General features: G+C 54.0%; 1 protein-coding gene across 2 annotated transcripts in view; it reads right to left on the bottom strand.

The window, feature by feature from the left end:
• The window catches only part of LIMD1 (LIM domain containing 1), an 81,707-nt gene extending 66,529 nt beyond the window's left edge, over positions 1-15,178 (bottom strand). Inside the window, exon 1 of one of the 2 annotated variants that reach the window (XM_012770324.3) lies at positions 13,173-15,162. In XM_012770324.3, the coding sequence (XP_012625778.3) occupies positions 13,173-14,580 (1,408 nt within the window). In that variant the 5' untranslated portion in view covers positions 14,581-15,162. Of the gene's footprint in view, positions 1-13,172 lie in introns of both variants that reach the window. The other variant, XM_076006815.1, reaches the window with a different exon arrangement.
• Between the last annotated feature and the right edge of the window lie 454 nt (positions 15,179-15,632).

Genomic DNA, 15,632 nt, shown 5'->3' on the forward strand with positions numbered 1-15,632 from the left:
GCATGCCTGTAGTCCCTGCTACTCGGGAGGCTGAGGCAGGAGGATCCCTTGAGCCCAGGAGTTTGAGGTTGCTGTGAGCTAGGCTGACGCCACAGCATTCTAGCCTGGGCAACACAGTTAGACTCTGTTTCAAAAAAAAAAAAAAAAGAATGTAGTTTTGATGTCACAAGCAAGGCCAACAGGGAACAAGTATCATGAGTGGGAAAAGGGCCTTTCAGAGTCACCTTTGTTGGGACCTGATGACCCCATGGAGGGGACATGGCTAGGACAATTCAAAGAAGTGCCTGGATGGCAAAAAGGCTCATGGCAGTCCAAGGCCAACCCTAGTAGCCACAGGCTGGGATGCTATCTGTACCCCACTCTGAGATCTGGGCATCTCAATAAAACCCACCTTTACTGGGATAGGAGACTTGGAGAGTGATGGACAGAAATGGCTGGCTGAGGAAGGGGGTGGCCGGCAATATACCTGATGATCTAGGTGTTCCCAATCCAAGCCACTTGCTAAGGCATAAAGCAAGGACATCGTTGGGTTCTTGCTTCTGTTCTAAATGAAGACCTACCTGGCAAGGGTAAGTTAGGAAGTGAGGTACACTTGGTCCAGTGCCTCAAGGGACAGTAACTCCTCATCAGTAATAAAGTGATTTTTGAGTATTAAAAGTCTCATGACCGAGGCGGGCGGATCGCTTGAGACCAGGAGTTCGAAACCAGCCTGAGCAAAAGCGAGACCCTGTCTCTACAATAAATAGAAAGAAATTAATTGGCCAACTAATATATATAGAAAAAATTAGCCGGGCATGGTGGTGCATGCCTGTAGTCCCAGCTACTCGGGAGGCTGAGGCAGAAGGATTGCTTGAGCCCAGGAGTTTGAGGTTGCTGTGAGCTAGGCTGAGGCCACGGCACTCACTCTAGCCTGGGCAACAAAGCGAGACTCTGTCTCAAAAAAAAAAAAAAAAGTCTCATGAACAAAGCCAGGCATGGTGGCTCACACCTGTAATCCTAGTACTTTGGGAGGCTGAGGCAGGAGGACTGCCAAAGGGCCAGAGTTGGAGACCAGCCTGAGCAAGGACGAGACCCCATCTCTACAAAAAATAGAAAAATTAGGTGAGCGTGGTGGTGCACACCTACAGTCCCACCTACTCCAGAGGCTGAGGCAGGAGGATCACTAGAGCCCAGGACTTGGAGGTTGCTGTGAGCTAGGCTGACGCCACTGCACTCTTCTCAGAAAAGAAACCAACCTTATAAACACATCTAAGACTGCCCCTCAACCTGAGCAGATTGGTTGGGAGAACTGCATCTTCATCACAGAAAACAGGGCAAGCAGATAAAGCCGTTTTCAAAACTATGCACCTCCCCAGCCACAGGCAAGGTTGGAGGCTGAGTTTCTGGACCTGGACACCTTGGGGTGTAGATGACACTCCAGAGCTCTCCACGGCTGAGGCTGCAGCTACCCTCTGTGCAACCTGGCCTGAGACCTCACCTTCCTTGACTTCCTCACCCCTGTCCGCCTTCCCCACTCCCTTACCCCTCTCGCCTGAGAGGACACCCTTCGGAAATCACTTGCATATGAATTTTTGTCCCGGCATCTGTTTCTAGGAAGCCAACCCTAAACGCGTAGTCTCACAGATCTGGCCTGAGCTCAGTAATGAGACTTTGGAGGTGGCCAGAGTGTAGCAAGAAAAAGTGATGTCCAGGAAGGTCCGTCGCCCTCGATCTGCCACTCGCCCTCAGGCCTCCCAACTCTGCCGTGGAACTCGTGGGAAGCCCCTTCAATGCTCTGAGGGACAAGTGCCTCCAGCAGGTGACGTTAACAGCTGAAAGGACACTCCAGAGAACGACAGAAATGCAAGGGGCAGCTCCTAGGGCTTCGGGAAGAGGAACCCTGTCCTACTCAGCCAGTAGGTCCCCAACAAACACGCACGGAGCCAACCTGGAAGGGCACCCAGGCATGCCGTGTGACGTCACTTGCTTCTGAGCAAACGTCATCGCGCACATGTTTTCACACCCTCCCCACCCAGGCTTCTCCACTCCATTGCAGACTTCTCTGTGAGCAAACGGGGCGGTGGGAAGTGGGGGTGGGGGGGCGGACCACAGACGCTTCCAAGTTTAACCACTGCACGTGCCTGGGCCCCACACGGCGTCTGAAGCAGGGTCTGCCTCGAACCACCACCTCCCTCAGAGTCTCCTCCCAGCCAACAGCACTGAATCCAAAACTGGCTCTGAGGCTCGCAGCAGGAGAAAGGAAACAGAACTATAATAAGCACGGGACATCCAGTCCCCACAAAATGGGGAAACTGAGGGCAGAGGCAGATTAAGTTTCTCGCACAGCCAGAAAGCGGCCCAATCAGGCCTGCCAGGCAATCCCTGCTGCCCGCGTTCAATGGAAAGATAACTCTGGCAGCAAATGCCCTGGAGCCCAGCCACGGCCAGCAGCTGGGCTGCCCCCAGCTCCATCTCTTTCTAAATTTACTGACCGCGTCAGGAAGCAACGCAAACCGAGGTGGGGGAAGGCGACAGGGGAACGTTTCAGCAGATGCCAGACCTCAGGGCCAGCCCTGACCATCACGTGCGCAAACCCGTCCACAACTTGGTTCCACCCTGCTGGAAATCCATAAACTCAGCTAACAAGGAGGCACAGGAGAACAGGGAAGCTGCTGTTACTGTCGGAAGGGGCTTCAGGCAACAAAACACAAAAGTTCCTACTGACTTATCATGTGAAATGACCCTCACATGCTGCCCAGCCCGGGGCCTGCATTGGGAGAGAGGAGCCTTGTCTGCTGTGTCCTCCAAGTTCCTCGCTCATTGCGCCTCCCAGAACGGGCTGCAGGGCACACTCATGCCAAACTCAGATTCCAGAACTTTCTATATGTTCCCAGAACGGGCTACAGGGCACACTCATGCTAAACTCAGATTCCCCTCCTCTCTTGCTGCATCAGGGCAGGCTTCCAGAACTTTCTATATGTTCCCAGAACGGGCTGCAGGGCACACTCATGCTAAACTCAGATTCCCCTCCTCTCTTGCTGCATCAGGGCAGGCTTCCAGAACTTTCTATATGTTCCCAGAATGGGCTGCAGGGCACACTCATGCTAAACTCAGATCCCCTCCTCTCTTGCTGCATCAGGGCAGGCTTCCAGAACTTTCTATATGTTCCCAGAACGGGCTGCAGGGCACACTCATGCTAAACTCAGATTCCCCTCCTCTCTTGCTGCATCAGGGCAGGCTTCCAGAACTTTCTATATGTTCCCAGAACAGGCTGCAGGGCAGACTCATGCTAAACTCAGATCCCCTCCTCTCTTGCTGCATCAGGGCAGGCTTCCAGAACTTTCTATGTGTTCCCAGAACAGGCTGCAGGGCAGACTCATGCTAAACTCAGATCCCCTCCTCTCTTGCTGCATCAGGGCAGGCTTCCAGAACTTTCTATATGTTCCCAGAACGGGCTGCAGGGCACACTCATGCTAAACTCAGATTCCCTCCTCTCTTGCTGCAACAGAGCAGGCTTCCAGAACTTTCTATATGTTACAAAAACATGTTCTGGAGGAGCGACGTAGAGAACCCGGACCTGCTCCCAACCAGCTTCTAGTAACCGGGAGTAACCCGTCCCCGCTCTCCTGGGACACAGAGACAGTCACACCACAAGAAAGATGAGGAAGGAACTTGGCCAAATCTAAACTCACAGCTCCCAAAACTTAAAAATAACCTGGCTGTGGATCCTAAAGTCCTCCCTATTAAATGTTCAAGCAAAAAGTCTGCTGCCTTCCAACGTGACCCTGAGGTCCTGTGTCCAACTGGTTTCCCTGTGCAGGGAAAAGGGAAAAACAAAACCTGGAGCAGATACAAATATTCTCTGGCAAGTACTGCCCCGTCATTGACACACCTTGGAAATTCTGGTGACCTGTTTTGTTTTAGGGTAAGGTGTCTGTTCAGTTTGCCAGATAAGACTCTAAGGACGGTTCCGTCCAATGTTTGGTGCCAGCATCTCTGCACACAGCCTGGGGTTGCCACTGGCCCTCAGAACAAGGCATCCTTATTGTCCCCAAGGGAAGCGTGGGCTGGCACACCCGTCTCCGCACCTGAAGCACATGGGGGTGTCACACAAGCACCCCCAAGAGCACGGCCCACTCACCCTAACCCACACCCTTTAGAGGAACACGAGATATTGGGGCCTGGCCACGGAGCAGCCCTTGTGCCCCTGAGCCTCTGGAGCTGTCCCTGCCCTGCAGGCAGGCGATCGCGTGGGCACAGGCTCCCTGAGAGAAGAGAAACGTGGACACAGTCCCAGGTTGCAAGAGTGGGAACCAGCTCCTCTAGCCAGCTCCATGCCCCTCTGCCCTCTTCCTTCTGTGTCACTCCTGTCGTAGGCCTAGCTCCACCAGAGAGGGAGGAACCCTCAGCCCTGACCTCAGCCCTCATGGCCACAGTGCCCTCTGAACCTCCCGTGGTCAGAAAGCCATTGCACCTCCAGAAGCTAAGAGGCAGCACTGTGCAGCCAGGCTCAGCAAAGCTACTTCATAAAGGTACCAGGCAGGTAACTTCTGTGCCCCTGTTTCCCCATCTATAAAGTGGGGACAATATATTAGCGTCGTTGGGAGGATTAAACAAGTTAACAACAGCTGAGATGCTTAGAAAAGAGCCTGACACACAGAAACTGCTAGACTTTGGCCAAACTATTTGAGAGCCATAATCCCAGCTAAAAATGTCTTCTTCCGCCTTCACAGCCTAACTGAAATGTGGAACACTGGGACGGAGAAGGGAAAGACCAGCCCAGATGGTGCTGGGCCCAGGCCACTGTCCTGCGTCAGATGACCAGGCCTGAGACCCAGCAGCACCTGGGGCACCCGGGCTACCACGGGAGCCCTCCTAGAAGCCTAGGACATGCCAGTACAGATAGGGACGGGCGAGCACCACGAACCAGTGCTCCCAGGCATCCTCCGCACTAAAGACGCCAAGTTTAATTGGAATGAGAGTCTCGGGAGGCCCTCAGGGCTTGTGATCATCATAATACCAGTGGATCACCAGGCTCCGTTGTTTCTTAAAGGGCAGCTCTAGTCCTTTCTAATCTCACTTTATTTAGATACATTCTTCACAGCAAATCGGCCTCTAGCTCAGTAAATGATTCTACATTTGGCCAGAGATTCGAGAACCACAGTACATGACATATTGTACATCACCGACGGGCTCCGTGACTCCTCTGTACTGGAAACTTTCTGCAGAAAAGCCTAACACTAATTATTCTTAGAGTGGCAGGCACATGAGTGATTCATGTTTCTTCTTTTAATTGTATGCGTTTTCCAGAATATCTAAAGTAGAAATGATTACCATTTGTAATAGAAAATGCAACCGTAACTAAAACAAAAAATTATGTTTTAATTCTGTAGAGGTTTGGAAAGGGGCCAGGACACTAGGCCACTTGGCCCCCCGCCTTTTCAGGCTCTCTGCCACTGCCGACAATGACGGTGCCCAGTCCCTGTTACGTGGTTGGCGGAGATCCAGGCATCTAACGATCGCCAATGCCACGGTCTCAGAACTCCGGGCTGGGAAGGGCCCTGGGAGGCCGTCTCGGCTCAGCAGAGCTGGGGGGCTTGCCCAGTACCGTGCCTTGAGCAGCTGGGGGGATCAGGCCCGGAACACCTGGTTTTTCGACTCCCAAATGCGTGTGTTTCTTTCACACTCATCTCCTATGTGGAAGCCAATAAATCACCGGATGGAAAGAAACATAACTTTCTAAAAAACCTCTGGCAAGAAAGGCCATGTCTTACTAAAGATCAGGTTCATGCTCTGGATTGTTAACGGAAAGAGCAGGAAGAATGGATGGAAAAAATAAGACAGTCTTTCCTGGTCACAAAGGAACAAAGTAGAAACATGCCATCCCGAGGAGGGAGGAGAGAAAGCATGACAAGACAGGCACACACCTGGGAAACCCATGTCAGGACACGCCAGGGCTGTGGCTCCCCGCAGACCCGCCCACCCGGCACTGTGCTGGCCAGAAGGATGTTCCCTGGGAATGGAAAGGGACACAACAGGCTCGGGGACAGCAAAGAGGCTGGGATGGTGGGAGCAGAGGGAGCAAGGCGGGGCACTGGCGGGGGCGGGGGTAAGCCAGAACCCAAGAAGTGCAACTCCACCACAAGTTCAAGGACCTGAATAGACCCCCTGCTGTCCTTCCAGGGAGCGCCCGGCCCAATGCTGAGGCCACAGAGGGGACCTGACACAGACACCTTGCTGGCCTGGTGGCCTAGGGAAAAGAGGAGCCTCTCTGAGCGAGGTTTGGGGCCTACTCTTCATCTCTCCCTGGGACTCTCTGAAGACAAACGCTGTCGAGACAGTTGGCAGGTAGGGACAGGGCTATGGTACGGGACGAAGTCACATCCCTTCAGAGAACACAGAGGACCAGAGTAGTTTTGGAGCCTTGACCACTGACCACATAGGAGCCACCACAATCACAGGGCGAGCTCAGCAGCCCAGGAGGGCATGCAGCAGTGTTGCCCCTGCGCAAATGGCACCAACCCCTTGCTGTCCCCAGCCCACACTTTGTTTGAGTCACCTACACAATCTCCACTCGTCCCCAGACATGTCATGATGGGTGTTTACATTTTTTCAATGATTTTTTTGTTGTTGTTTTTTGCTTTTGGGAGACAGGGTCTCGCTCTCCTGTCTGGGCTAGAGTGCAGTGGCACAATCTCCAGGCCATACCGAGCTGATTTTTTTAATGTTTTGTAGAGATGGGGTCTCACTATGTTGCCCAGGCTGCTCTCAAACTGCTGGCCTCAAGCAATCCTCCTGCCTAAGCCTCCCAAAATGCTGGGATTACAGGCGTCAGCCACCATGCCTGGCCATATTTTTCAGCATTTTAAAAGTCACTTCAAATCACATGCTTTCCCAAAAGCTCATTTGTGTCATTAGAAGTCAGACTGTGGGGCCAGGCGCGGTGGCTCACGCCTGTAATCCTAGCAGTCTCAGAGGCCGAGGTGGGTAGATTGTTTGAGCTCAGGAGTTCGAGACCAGCCTGAGCAAGAGCGAGACCCCATCTCTACCAAAAATAGAAAGAAGTTATTTGGCCAACTAAAAATATATATAGAAAACAATTAGCTGGGCATGGTGGTACATGCCTGTAGTTCCAGCTACTTGGGAGGCTGAGGCAGGAGGATCGCTTGAGCCCAGGAGTTTGAGGTTGCTGTGAGCTAGGCTGACACCACGGCACTCACTCTAGCCTGGGCAACAGAGTGAGACTCTGTCTCAAAAAAAAAAAAAAAACAAAGAAGTCAGATTGTGGTGGTCCTTGGATGGTGGTGGAGACTGAAAGAGGTCTGAGGGGGTTCCCTGGGTGCTGGTCACTTTGTGAACATCTAGGATATATGTACATTATACATCAAAAAGAAGTTGAAAATATATGCCTTCCTGATTTTGAGGGGAAGACTGCCTGGTCCATTTAAAAAAATGCACACAGGCTGCCCAAGTTCTAAAGCGCCAGGCATCTGCACATCTCAGAGTAAGCACCAGCAGGGCGGGCAGGGAGACTGGCAGTCTGGGATGTCATTTTCAAAAGTTACCTGGAGGATCAGAAGTTTACTTCCATGTCAAGAGAAGCCTGGATTCGGTAGGTCCAAATTACGGTACCGCATCTCCAAAAGGCATTCTGGTGGAAGTTGCCAGGTAATGGCACTCAGCCATGCCAGTTACTCAGAGCCAGATGGCTGTGAGCTCCTGCCACCTTCTACTTCAGGACAGGTTTGAGTTAAATGAAATGCCTGATGTGGGGGTAGCTAGCTGGGGCCTCTGGGGACACAGACTCTCCTGGAATTCTGGAGGGGTTGCTCAATGACAGCATTGGCCCATGTTGTTTATATGAAAAATGCTCGGCCAGGTGGGGTGGCTCACGCCTGTAATCCTAGCACTCTGGGAGGCCAAGGCAGGCAGATTGCTCAAGGTCGGGAGTTCAAAACCAGCCTGAGCGAGACCCTGTCTCTACTAAAAATAGAAAGAAATTAATTGACCAACTAAAAATATATATACAAAAAAAAAATTAGCCAGGCATGGTGGCGCATGCCTATAGTCCCAGCTACTCGGGAGGCTGAGGCAGGAGGATCGCTTGAGCCCAGGAGTTTGAGGTTGCTGTGAGCTAGGCTGACACCATGGTACTCACTCTAGCCTGGGCAACAAAGAGAGACTCTGTCTCAAAAAAGAAAAGAAAAGAAAAGAAAAGAAAAGAGAAGAGAAGAGAAGAGAAGAGAAGAGAAGAGAAGAGAAGAGAAGAGAAGAGAAGAGAAGAGAAGAGAAGAGAAGAGAAGAGAAGAGAAGAGAAGAGAAGAGAAGAGAAGAGAAGAGAAGAGAAGAGAAGAGAAGAGAAGAGAAAAGAAAAGAAAAGAAAAGAAAAGAAAAGAAAAGAAAAGAAAAGGAAGGGAAGGGAAAGGAAAGGAAAGGAAAAGAAAAGAAAAATGCTCAATTTTTTCAATGTAGGCTGGAATTACGCCCCATATTTCAAGCACCCATTGCTAATGAAGTCAGATAAGAAGTACTTCAAGGTCACTGTGACAAGGAGCAGCTCCACGTGTAGGAGACTGGCAGATGGAAGGGACAGAACAACATCGACATGTTCCTTGCTGGGAGTGCTCATTCAACCCCGTGCACTGCCTGTGTAATGAAATCAGGTGAGACAGGTGCCCTGGCCCTGGGGCGAGCAGCCAGGCCAGGACATTCCTAGGAGGAGTCACACCTGTTTTCAGGCTCCCAGGCTAAGGTGGATCCGCCACTGCAGTTTTCTAGGTCAGAATACCAAAGACAGGAGAGCTAAAGATAAAGCCAGCCTCTTCTCCCTCCATGTGGTGGGGAGGGGGCCCGTCCATCCACTTGCTGGGTAAAGGAAACCCTAGAACCTTATTCTTGCCTTCCCAGCCCTCTGGTGTCTAACGGAGTCTGGCAGAGCCTTCTCCCTGGCTGCACTTGGGTGGAGAGCGAATCCGGAGGGGCGAACAGAAGGCAGGCACCCACTCAGACGGGACAGACCGCCCAGCCCCACCATGCCAGCGGCAGTGAGAGTAGAAGGAAGGGCCCGACTGGTGTGGAAGTGCCACCACTCATCCCTGTGCAGCCTCCAGCAAGTCACTTAACCTCTCTGGCCTCGGTTTCTCAACTGTAAACAGAGAATAACTGGCTGTGAAGGTTCAATGCCAACAATGGCCAAAGAGCACTTAACCCAGTGCCTGGCGCATCACAGGCACTCGATAGGCGGTAGCTACTGTCAGAACCAACACAGCACCGAGTCACGCACTCCTGCCTGCCCAGACAAGGGGGCTGTGGCGGACACTGAGAAGGCCGCCCAGGTCTCCCTCCGTGGAAGGAGCAGTGGCCCAGTTGCTGGGGTCCAGCCAGCAGGCAGCCTCCCCTATCAGGACTGCCCCCGCTGCACAGAGCCACCTCCCCCAGGTCATCCCCTTCCCAGGGCAGTCACACCCCATGGCTGATCCACGATGATGCGAAGGCTGGGCCACCTTGGCCCAACTCCGACGACTCTCGGGCCTCTTCCAGCTCCGTGTAGGGTCGGCCTGCAAGGCAGCTCAGCTCCTCTGCCCACTCCTGCTTCCTTCTCCTCCCTCCACACCCATCTAAGACTAACACCTAGGAAGGCTGGAAACCCAGCAACATTCTCCAAGCATCAACGTGTGTCCCCAACTCTCTCCTGGACACAGGAGGCCTGCGGGTGGTGGGCCCAGCAGGGGAGGGAAAGAAACTTCGCCTCTGCAGAACCACCTCTCACCAAACCCACAGAGATGGCCAGAAAGTGCCAGAAGAGTCTTCAGTACAGACCCTAAGGGGTCTCAAAGGTGGTAACAGGTATTCACAAGCTCATCCCACAATGTCCGATACCCAAAGGGACACCTTTAGTTTGGCAGAAAGGGGCCTAGGCTAACCAATCCAAACATCTACTTTGCTTTGCCTTTGACCAGAATTGCATGCACTCGGACTCTCACTGGCAAGAGCACTGTAGCACTAAATATTCTTCCCCTTGGAAGTAAAACGCAACCCTTGTTTAACAGATGCAGTGTGTTGGGTAGACGAAATCTTTCGAGTGACACCAGACGTAGGGAGAGGAAAAGCATTCCTGGTGGCGAGCCCCCCGGCTGGTGCAGCCACCTCGGGCTCCAGATGAGGGAGGTGCGGCCTGGAGGGGCACAGGGTCTGTTCGAGGTCCCGCAGCAGGGCGGGATGCTCACACGGAGAGACCTCCTCTGCCATGTGGCCGGTCACAGAAGGGCAGATGGAAGCTCTGCCACCAAAGCAGGCATAAGGCAGACCTTCTACACAGCTGGCAGCTCGGTCCTTGACACAATCTCCGCAGAGCAACTAGGCCACAGCTGAAGGCCACGGAGCCCCCAGCCCCGCAATCCCTCTCTTGGGAGTTGATCCTGCAGCTGTGCCTGCGCCTTGCACATAGGCACGAGCTAAAGGCCCACCAGTGAGGGCTGCTTACGTGACCCGGGCACATGCACACGGCAGCCACGTGGAGCCAACTCAACACGTGCTGATGTACAGTGAGAGCCAGGACACGCTGTTCGGGGGACAGCATGTCACCACTGGGGCTAGCAGACACACACACACACACACACACACACACACGCTCATTACACCAAGGACATTGGACTACAAACAGGCCTGGCAAGGAGACTCAGCTTTCACTGGGAGTGCCTGTGTACCTTTTAAAGCCTCTACGTGCACATGTGATGCCTAGTCAAAATATAAATAAAAGACATGATTCCATTTAAATGAAATATCCAGAAAAAGTAAATCCATACGGACAGAATGCACATTAGCTGTTCCCAGGAGCTGGGAGCCAGGGGAAAATAGGGAGAACTGCTTAATGAGTGTGGGGTTTTCTTCTGGGGTGATGAAAATGTTTTAGAATTAGATAGACATGGTGGTTGCACCACATTGTGAATATATTAAATGCCACTGAATTCTTCACTTTAAAAAGGTTCATTTTATGTTATGTGAATTTCACCTCCATTTTTTTTCCAAAACACATAAAAATAAGTGAATAAAATTCATTTCCAAATCTCTGCTTGGGAGACAGCTGGCAATGCTGGTTAGAAGCAGAAGCCCTGAGGCTGAACTGTCAGGCTCAAGCCCTGCGACACCCAGTACCACCTGTGACACCTTGCTATGTAATTTAATCTCTGAGTTTCAGTCTCCTCATTGGTAAAAAGGACACAATGGCAGACCTGCTTCCTAGGGTGCTGTGATCAGTAAATTAAATGTCAACACCAAGCATCCACCATGGTGCCCAGTGCAGACCAGGCCCCCAGGGCCTCCACGCTTGCTGTCTGCCCTTTCCATGGAAAAACTCTCTCTCCAGTCCCTTGCCTCCTCCAAGCCTTTGCTCAAATGCATCTTCCCTGATCACCTGATTTAAAACTAGAAATCTCCCTGCCGCCCCCAGCCCCATGGCTCCACCCCCCCCCTCCTGTACCTCACTTCTCTCCCTAGTACGGGCTTATTTACTTTGTTCATTTCCTGCTTTCTTCTACTACACAGTCTGCTCTGGGAGGCAGGTTTCTGTCTGCCCTGTTCACTATGTATCCCCAAGGCCTAAAACAGAGCATGACCCGAGATAGATGCTCAATAAATATGCTGAATGGAGGAATAGTGTTAGCTAATATTGCTGCTCTGATTTGGAGCATAAACTTGCATCCCTGAATAAATAAAACTACTGTTTTGTTATTCGGTGAGGTTGAAATTAAAAACTAAACAAAAGTTCAAATTAACAGACTCACAGTATTTCCAGCTAACTATTACTCTTAAATGTAGGAATTTGTAAAGGAGAAGGGATGGTTTACAGTAAGACGGTACTATGTGCTCTAAAAAATAAACCAATAAACAGTAACCTCTGCTTGCTGGGTGTTGGGTGAGAGCTGGCTCCCACGAGGTTCTCACGAGAAGCATAATTACAATGCTACCATGGGTTACATATGTCCAGCAGTGGGTACCTCAGATCCCTGTCCCTCCAAGGCCCTCAGGACACTTCTTCATTCGGGGAGAACAAGAGTAGACAGACAGCAGTAAGCCAGCCATCTGCCCCTCCCAGGACCTTCCCTGCCCCTGCACTCTTCCTCTCGGTACAGCCACTACCCCTGCAGGACTCAGACTACGGGAAATCATGACCCCAATTATCCAGGGTTAAAAAAACGAAAAAGAAAAAATGACCCTTAGACTCTTATAAGAATAGGCTGTCTTTCTAGTTAGCTCTCCTATGGGACAGCTAAATCACTGCTCAACAAAAGAATATAGCAACCTTCTTGCCACCTCCAAACCCTGTGTGTCTGGAGAAAAAAGTTGAAGCCCATAGTCTCCAAGAGTTTGTCATTTTAAAGAAGAGAATAAAACAAAACACACAAGTTTGAGTAAACTTAGCAAGGAGCATCTTCCATCCTATTTTTGAACCACAGCTGTGGGTGCAACCTGGCTGCTGGCCGGTCCCCAGGCTGGCTGGGTTAGGAGGCACCGGTCCAGCAGGTGCAAATCTCCCCACAGGTCAGGATCAATGCTTGCAGGTCCCAACTCAGAGTTTCTGATTCAGTAGGTCTGGGGTAGGACCCCAAAATTTCCCAGGGGAAGGGATGCTGCTGGTCCACACACTGCTCTTAAGAACCACTGTTCTGGAAGTCTCTCATGGTAGTGTTTCACCTGCCTCAGCTGCACACAAGTACCTACAGACACACACACACACACACACAGAACAGGTGAGAGCCCCCACCCCAACTACTGGTCCTTCCAATAGCCAGACCCACCCAACCATCCATGCTGGGGCGAGGGGGGTATCTGGTCCTGAGAAAGCTGCTCCCATTCAAGACTTGCATGAACCTATCACTGCAAGAGGCTCTCAAGTCACACCCCAAACCTTGAAATCCAAAGCCACAGCATTTCCCTTTTCTGAGAGCAGTCATGAGCAATCCCACCCTGCACACATGGGTAACCCCCAGCTGCAAGATCCGCTTTCTGCCCAAGGATGCTTTCAAGTTTCTGAATCAGAAGCAGCATTCAAAAGAGGAAGCAAAAAAAAAAAAAAAAAAAAAGACAGGCCACTCAAGAGAGCTACAACTACAACATCCCTGGTGGGAAGCATGTCCCCAAGCTCAGGGAGCCCATCGCCCCACCATGGACAACTCCACCAGCCCCTCACTCACCAAAGTAATCGGCCTTCGGGTGAGCATCCATCTCTCGCTCCAGGCGTTGGGTGAGGGCTTCTAGTTTCAGTTCAGCAGCCGAGGGTCTCAGCTCAGTACCTGGAACAAGGGTCTGGCAGGGCAGCCTCACCCTGGGGGAGCTGGGGCTCTCCAGGAGCACAGGTGCCAGGCTACCATCAGAGGACCAGCCTGGGGGACCCTCTTTACAAGCCAACTCAGGCGGGGCGGACATCACTGGATGGACAAGGCTGGTGGGGCCAAGCTTGGGACCAGTGCCAAGGTCTGTACAGCCAGGCTTAGGACCCAACCCGGGGGCTGCACCCAGCTGTGAACTATCCATGCCAGCTGGCGAGGATGATGGGGCAGAACTGGAAAGGTAAGACTTGGGCCCATCCTGGAACCATGGTTGAGGGTCCACAGTGGGCTTGGACATCACACCTGAAATCTCAATCCCCAGCTCCGAATTTGTTCTTGGAAGAGCCCCTTGACCCCGACAGCTGAGGGCCGGGGGTGCTGAAATAGAAGTGGTCCTGGGCTGAGCAGGTCCCAGGGCTGGGGCCCCATTCTCCAAGCCTGGAGAAGGCAGGCCAGGGCTCACCCGCTGAGAGGAGGCAGTGGACCAAAGACCTGCTGTCTTCTCACTGCTGCGGCCACCAATGCCACTATCCTGACCACCGAGGCCACCCTCAAAAGACCTACTGGAGCTCAAGGAGAGCTGCGGCTGGTACAGATGATGGTCCCTGCAGGGTTTGGGTAGTGGTGGGTCACTGCTTGGAGGGCCAGACCACCCACTCCCTACACCCAGGCTGATGCTGGAGGATGCTCCCGATTTGTCGCCCCACTTTGGGCTTGGTAAGGAGAGATTGTCGTAATAATCTCCGTGAGTGAGGCAGGAAGGATCCTCACAGAGGTCTGGCTGGTGGAAAGCAGGCATCTCAGGACACGCTGGGCTCTCCCTGAAACCACAGTCCTGGTTGGGGTTCCTTGAGCCGCGGATGTATGGCCTGGGCCTATGCTCCTGGGCTGGGTACGAGGGCTGCCCAGTGGCAATGGTGGTGGCGGTCCCAGGTGCCCCTGTTGAGGCAGCAAGAGGGGGCTTGGCGGCACCATCCATGCTCAGCTTGCTGCCCACACCTGCTTCCCGGTGGGCCTGTGGGCCGAGGCGGCCCCCACAGTTGACAGGGCCTCTGCCCGCCCTGGGCAGAGTGTCCTCCTGCAGGAGCTGTTGCTGCTGCTGGAGGTGGATTTTGGCCATCTTGGTGGCGAACACCCGCCGTGTTTCCTCAAACTCAGGGTTGTTGCCTGCGCCCTTGTCCACTCGAAAGAGCCCATCCTTGGAGGCCTCATACATGTTCAGGTCCTCGATGAATTTACTGGCCTCCAGGCCCAGGTCGTCATATTTATCCATGTCGCTGACAGGTGTCCGGGCCTAGCGCAGGTGCTGGGTGAGAGTGTGGGGGCGGGTGGAGAGGGCGACGCTGGCGAACGGTGGGGGCTCAAGTCCAGCCCAGGACAGGTAAGGGCTTCCACCTGCCCAGTGTGAGGGTCATGACCCCAAACCTGGAGTCCAGCAGAAGTTGAGGCCTCAGGGCCAGCTGGACCAAGTTTGCTTCCAACGCCCTTTCCCTGGGGTCGTCCTTGTAGGGGCTGCTGGCGGCGTCTTGCTGTCCCCGGCCTGCTCCTCGAGGTTCTCTTCTAGTTTTCAAATCATAAAAGGAAAAAGAAAAAGGCAAAGTAGAGAAGAAAAATCACATCCTCTCTAAGCGACCAAACTCAGAAATCCACAAAGCAGCAGCCACCGGACTGGGGCCGGGGCGAAGCTGGCCGGACGTGGCCGGGGCGAAGGCGCGCGGAGCCGCGGGCTCGTCCCGGGCGCTCGGTCCTCCGCCGCTTCCCGCAGCGCCCCGAGCCGTGGCGCGGCCGGCGCGGGCGGGGGCGCGGTCCGGGGCGCGGGGGCGGCCGGGCGGCGGCAGGAAGTTCACGGCAGCCGGGGCCGGCGGCCCATTGTCCGATGGCGGCGGCGGGGCGCGCGCGGGCCGGAGGCGGCGGGACGCGGAAGTGAGCGCGGGAGCAGCCCCTGCGGCTCGCTCGCCGGCCCGGCACGTCCCGGCCCGCGGGGGCGGGCGCGCGGGCCGAGGGGCGGGGACTGCGCGGGCGGGCGGGCGCCCCGGGGCAGGCCCGAGCCCGGCAGCGTGGCCGAGCCTCCCGGGCCGGGCCGGGCCGGATGGGGAGCCCCGAGGGGTGCCCGGCAGGTCCGCCCCGCGCTCTAGCACGGGGACTGCGCGGGAGTTCGCCGCCGCCGCCGCCGCCTGCCCGGCCGCGAGCCCCGCACGGGACGGGGTCCGCTGACCTCCCCTCGCGTCCCGGCGCTGTGCCCGGCCCCGCCCCTGGCAGCGCTGGGCGGGGGCCTCGGCGCGGAGACTACCGGGCCGCCCGGGTAGCCTGCATGGGCCGGAGACG

This window comes from Microcebus murinus, chromosome 1 (genome assembly GCF_040939455.1).
Source record: "Microcebus murinus isolate Inina chromosome 1, M.murinus_Inina_mat1.0, whole genome shotgun sequence".
Taxonomy (NCBI): Eukaryota; Metazoa; Chordata; class Mammalia; order Primates; family Cheirogaleidae; genus Microcebus; species Microcebus murinus.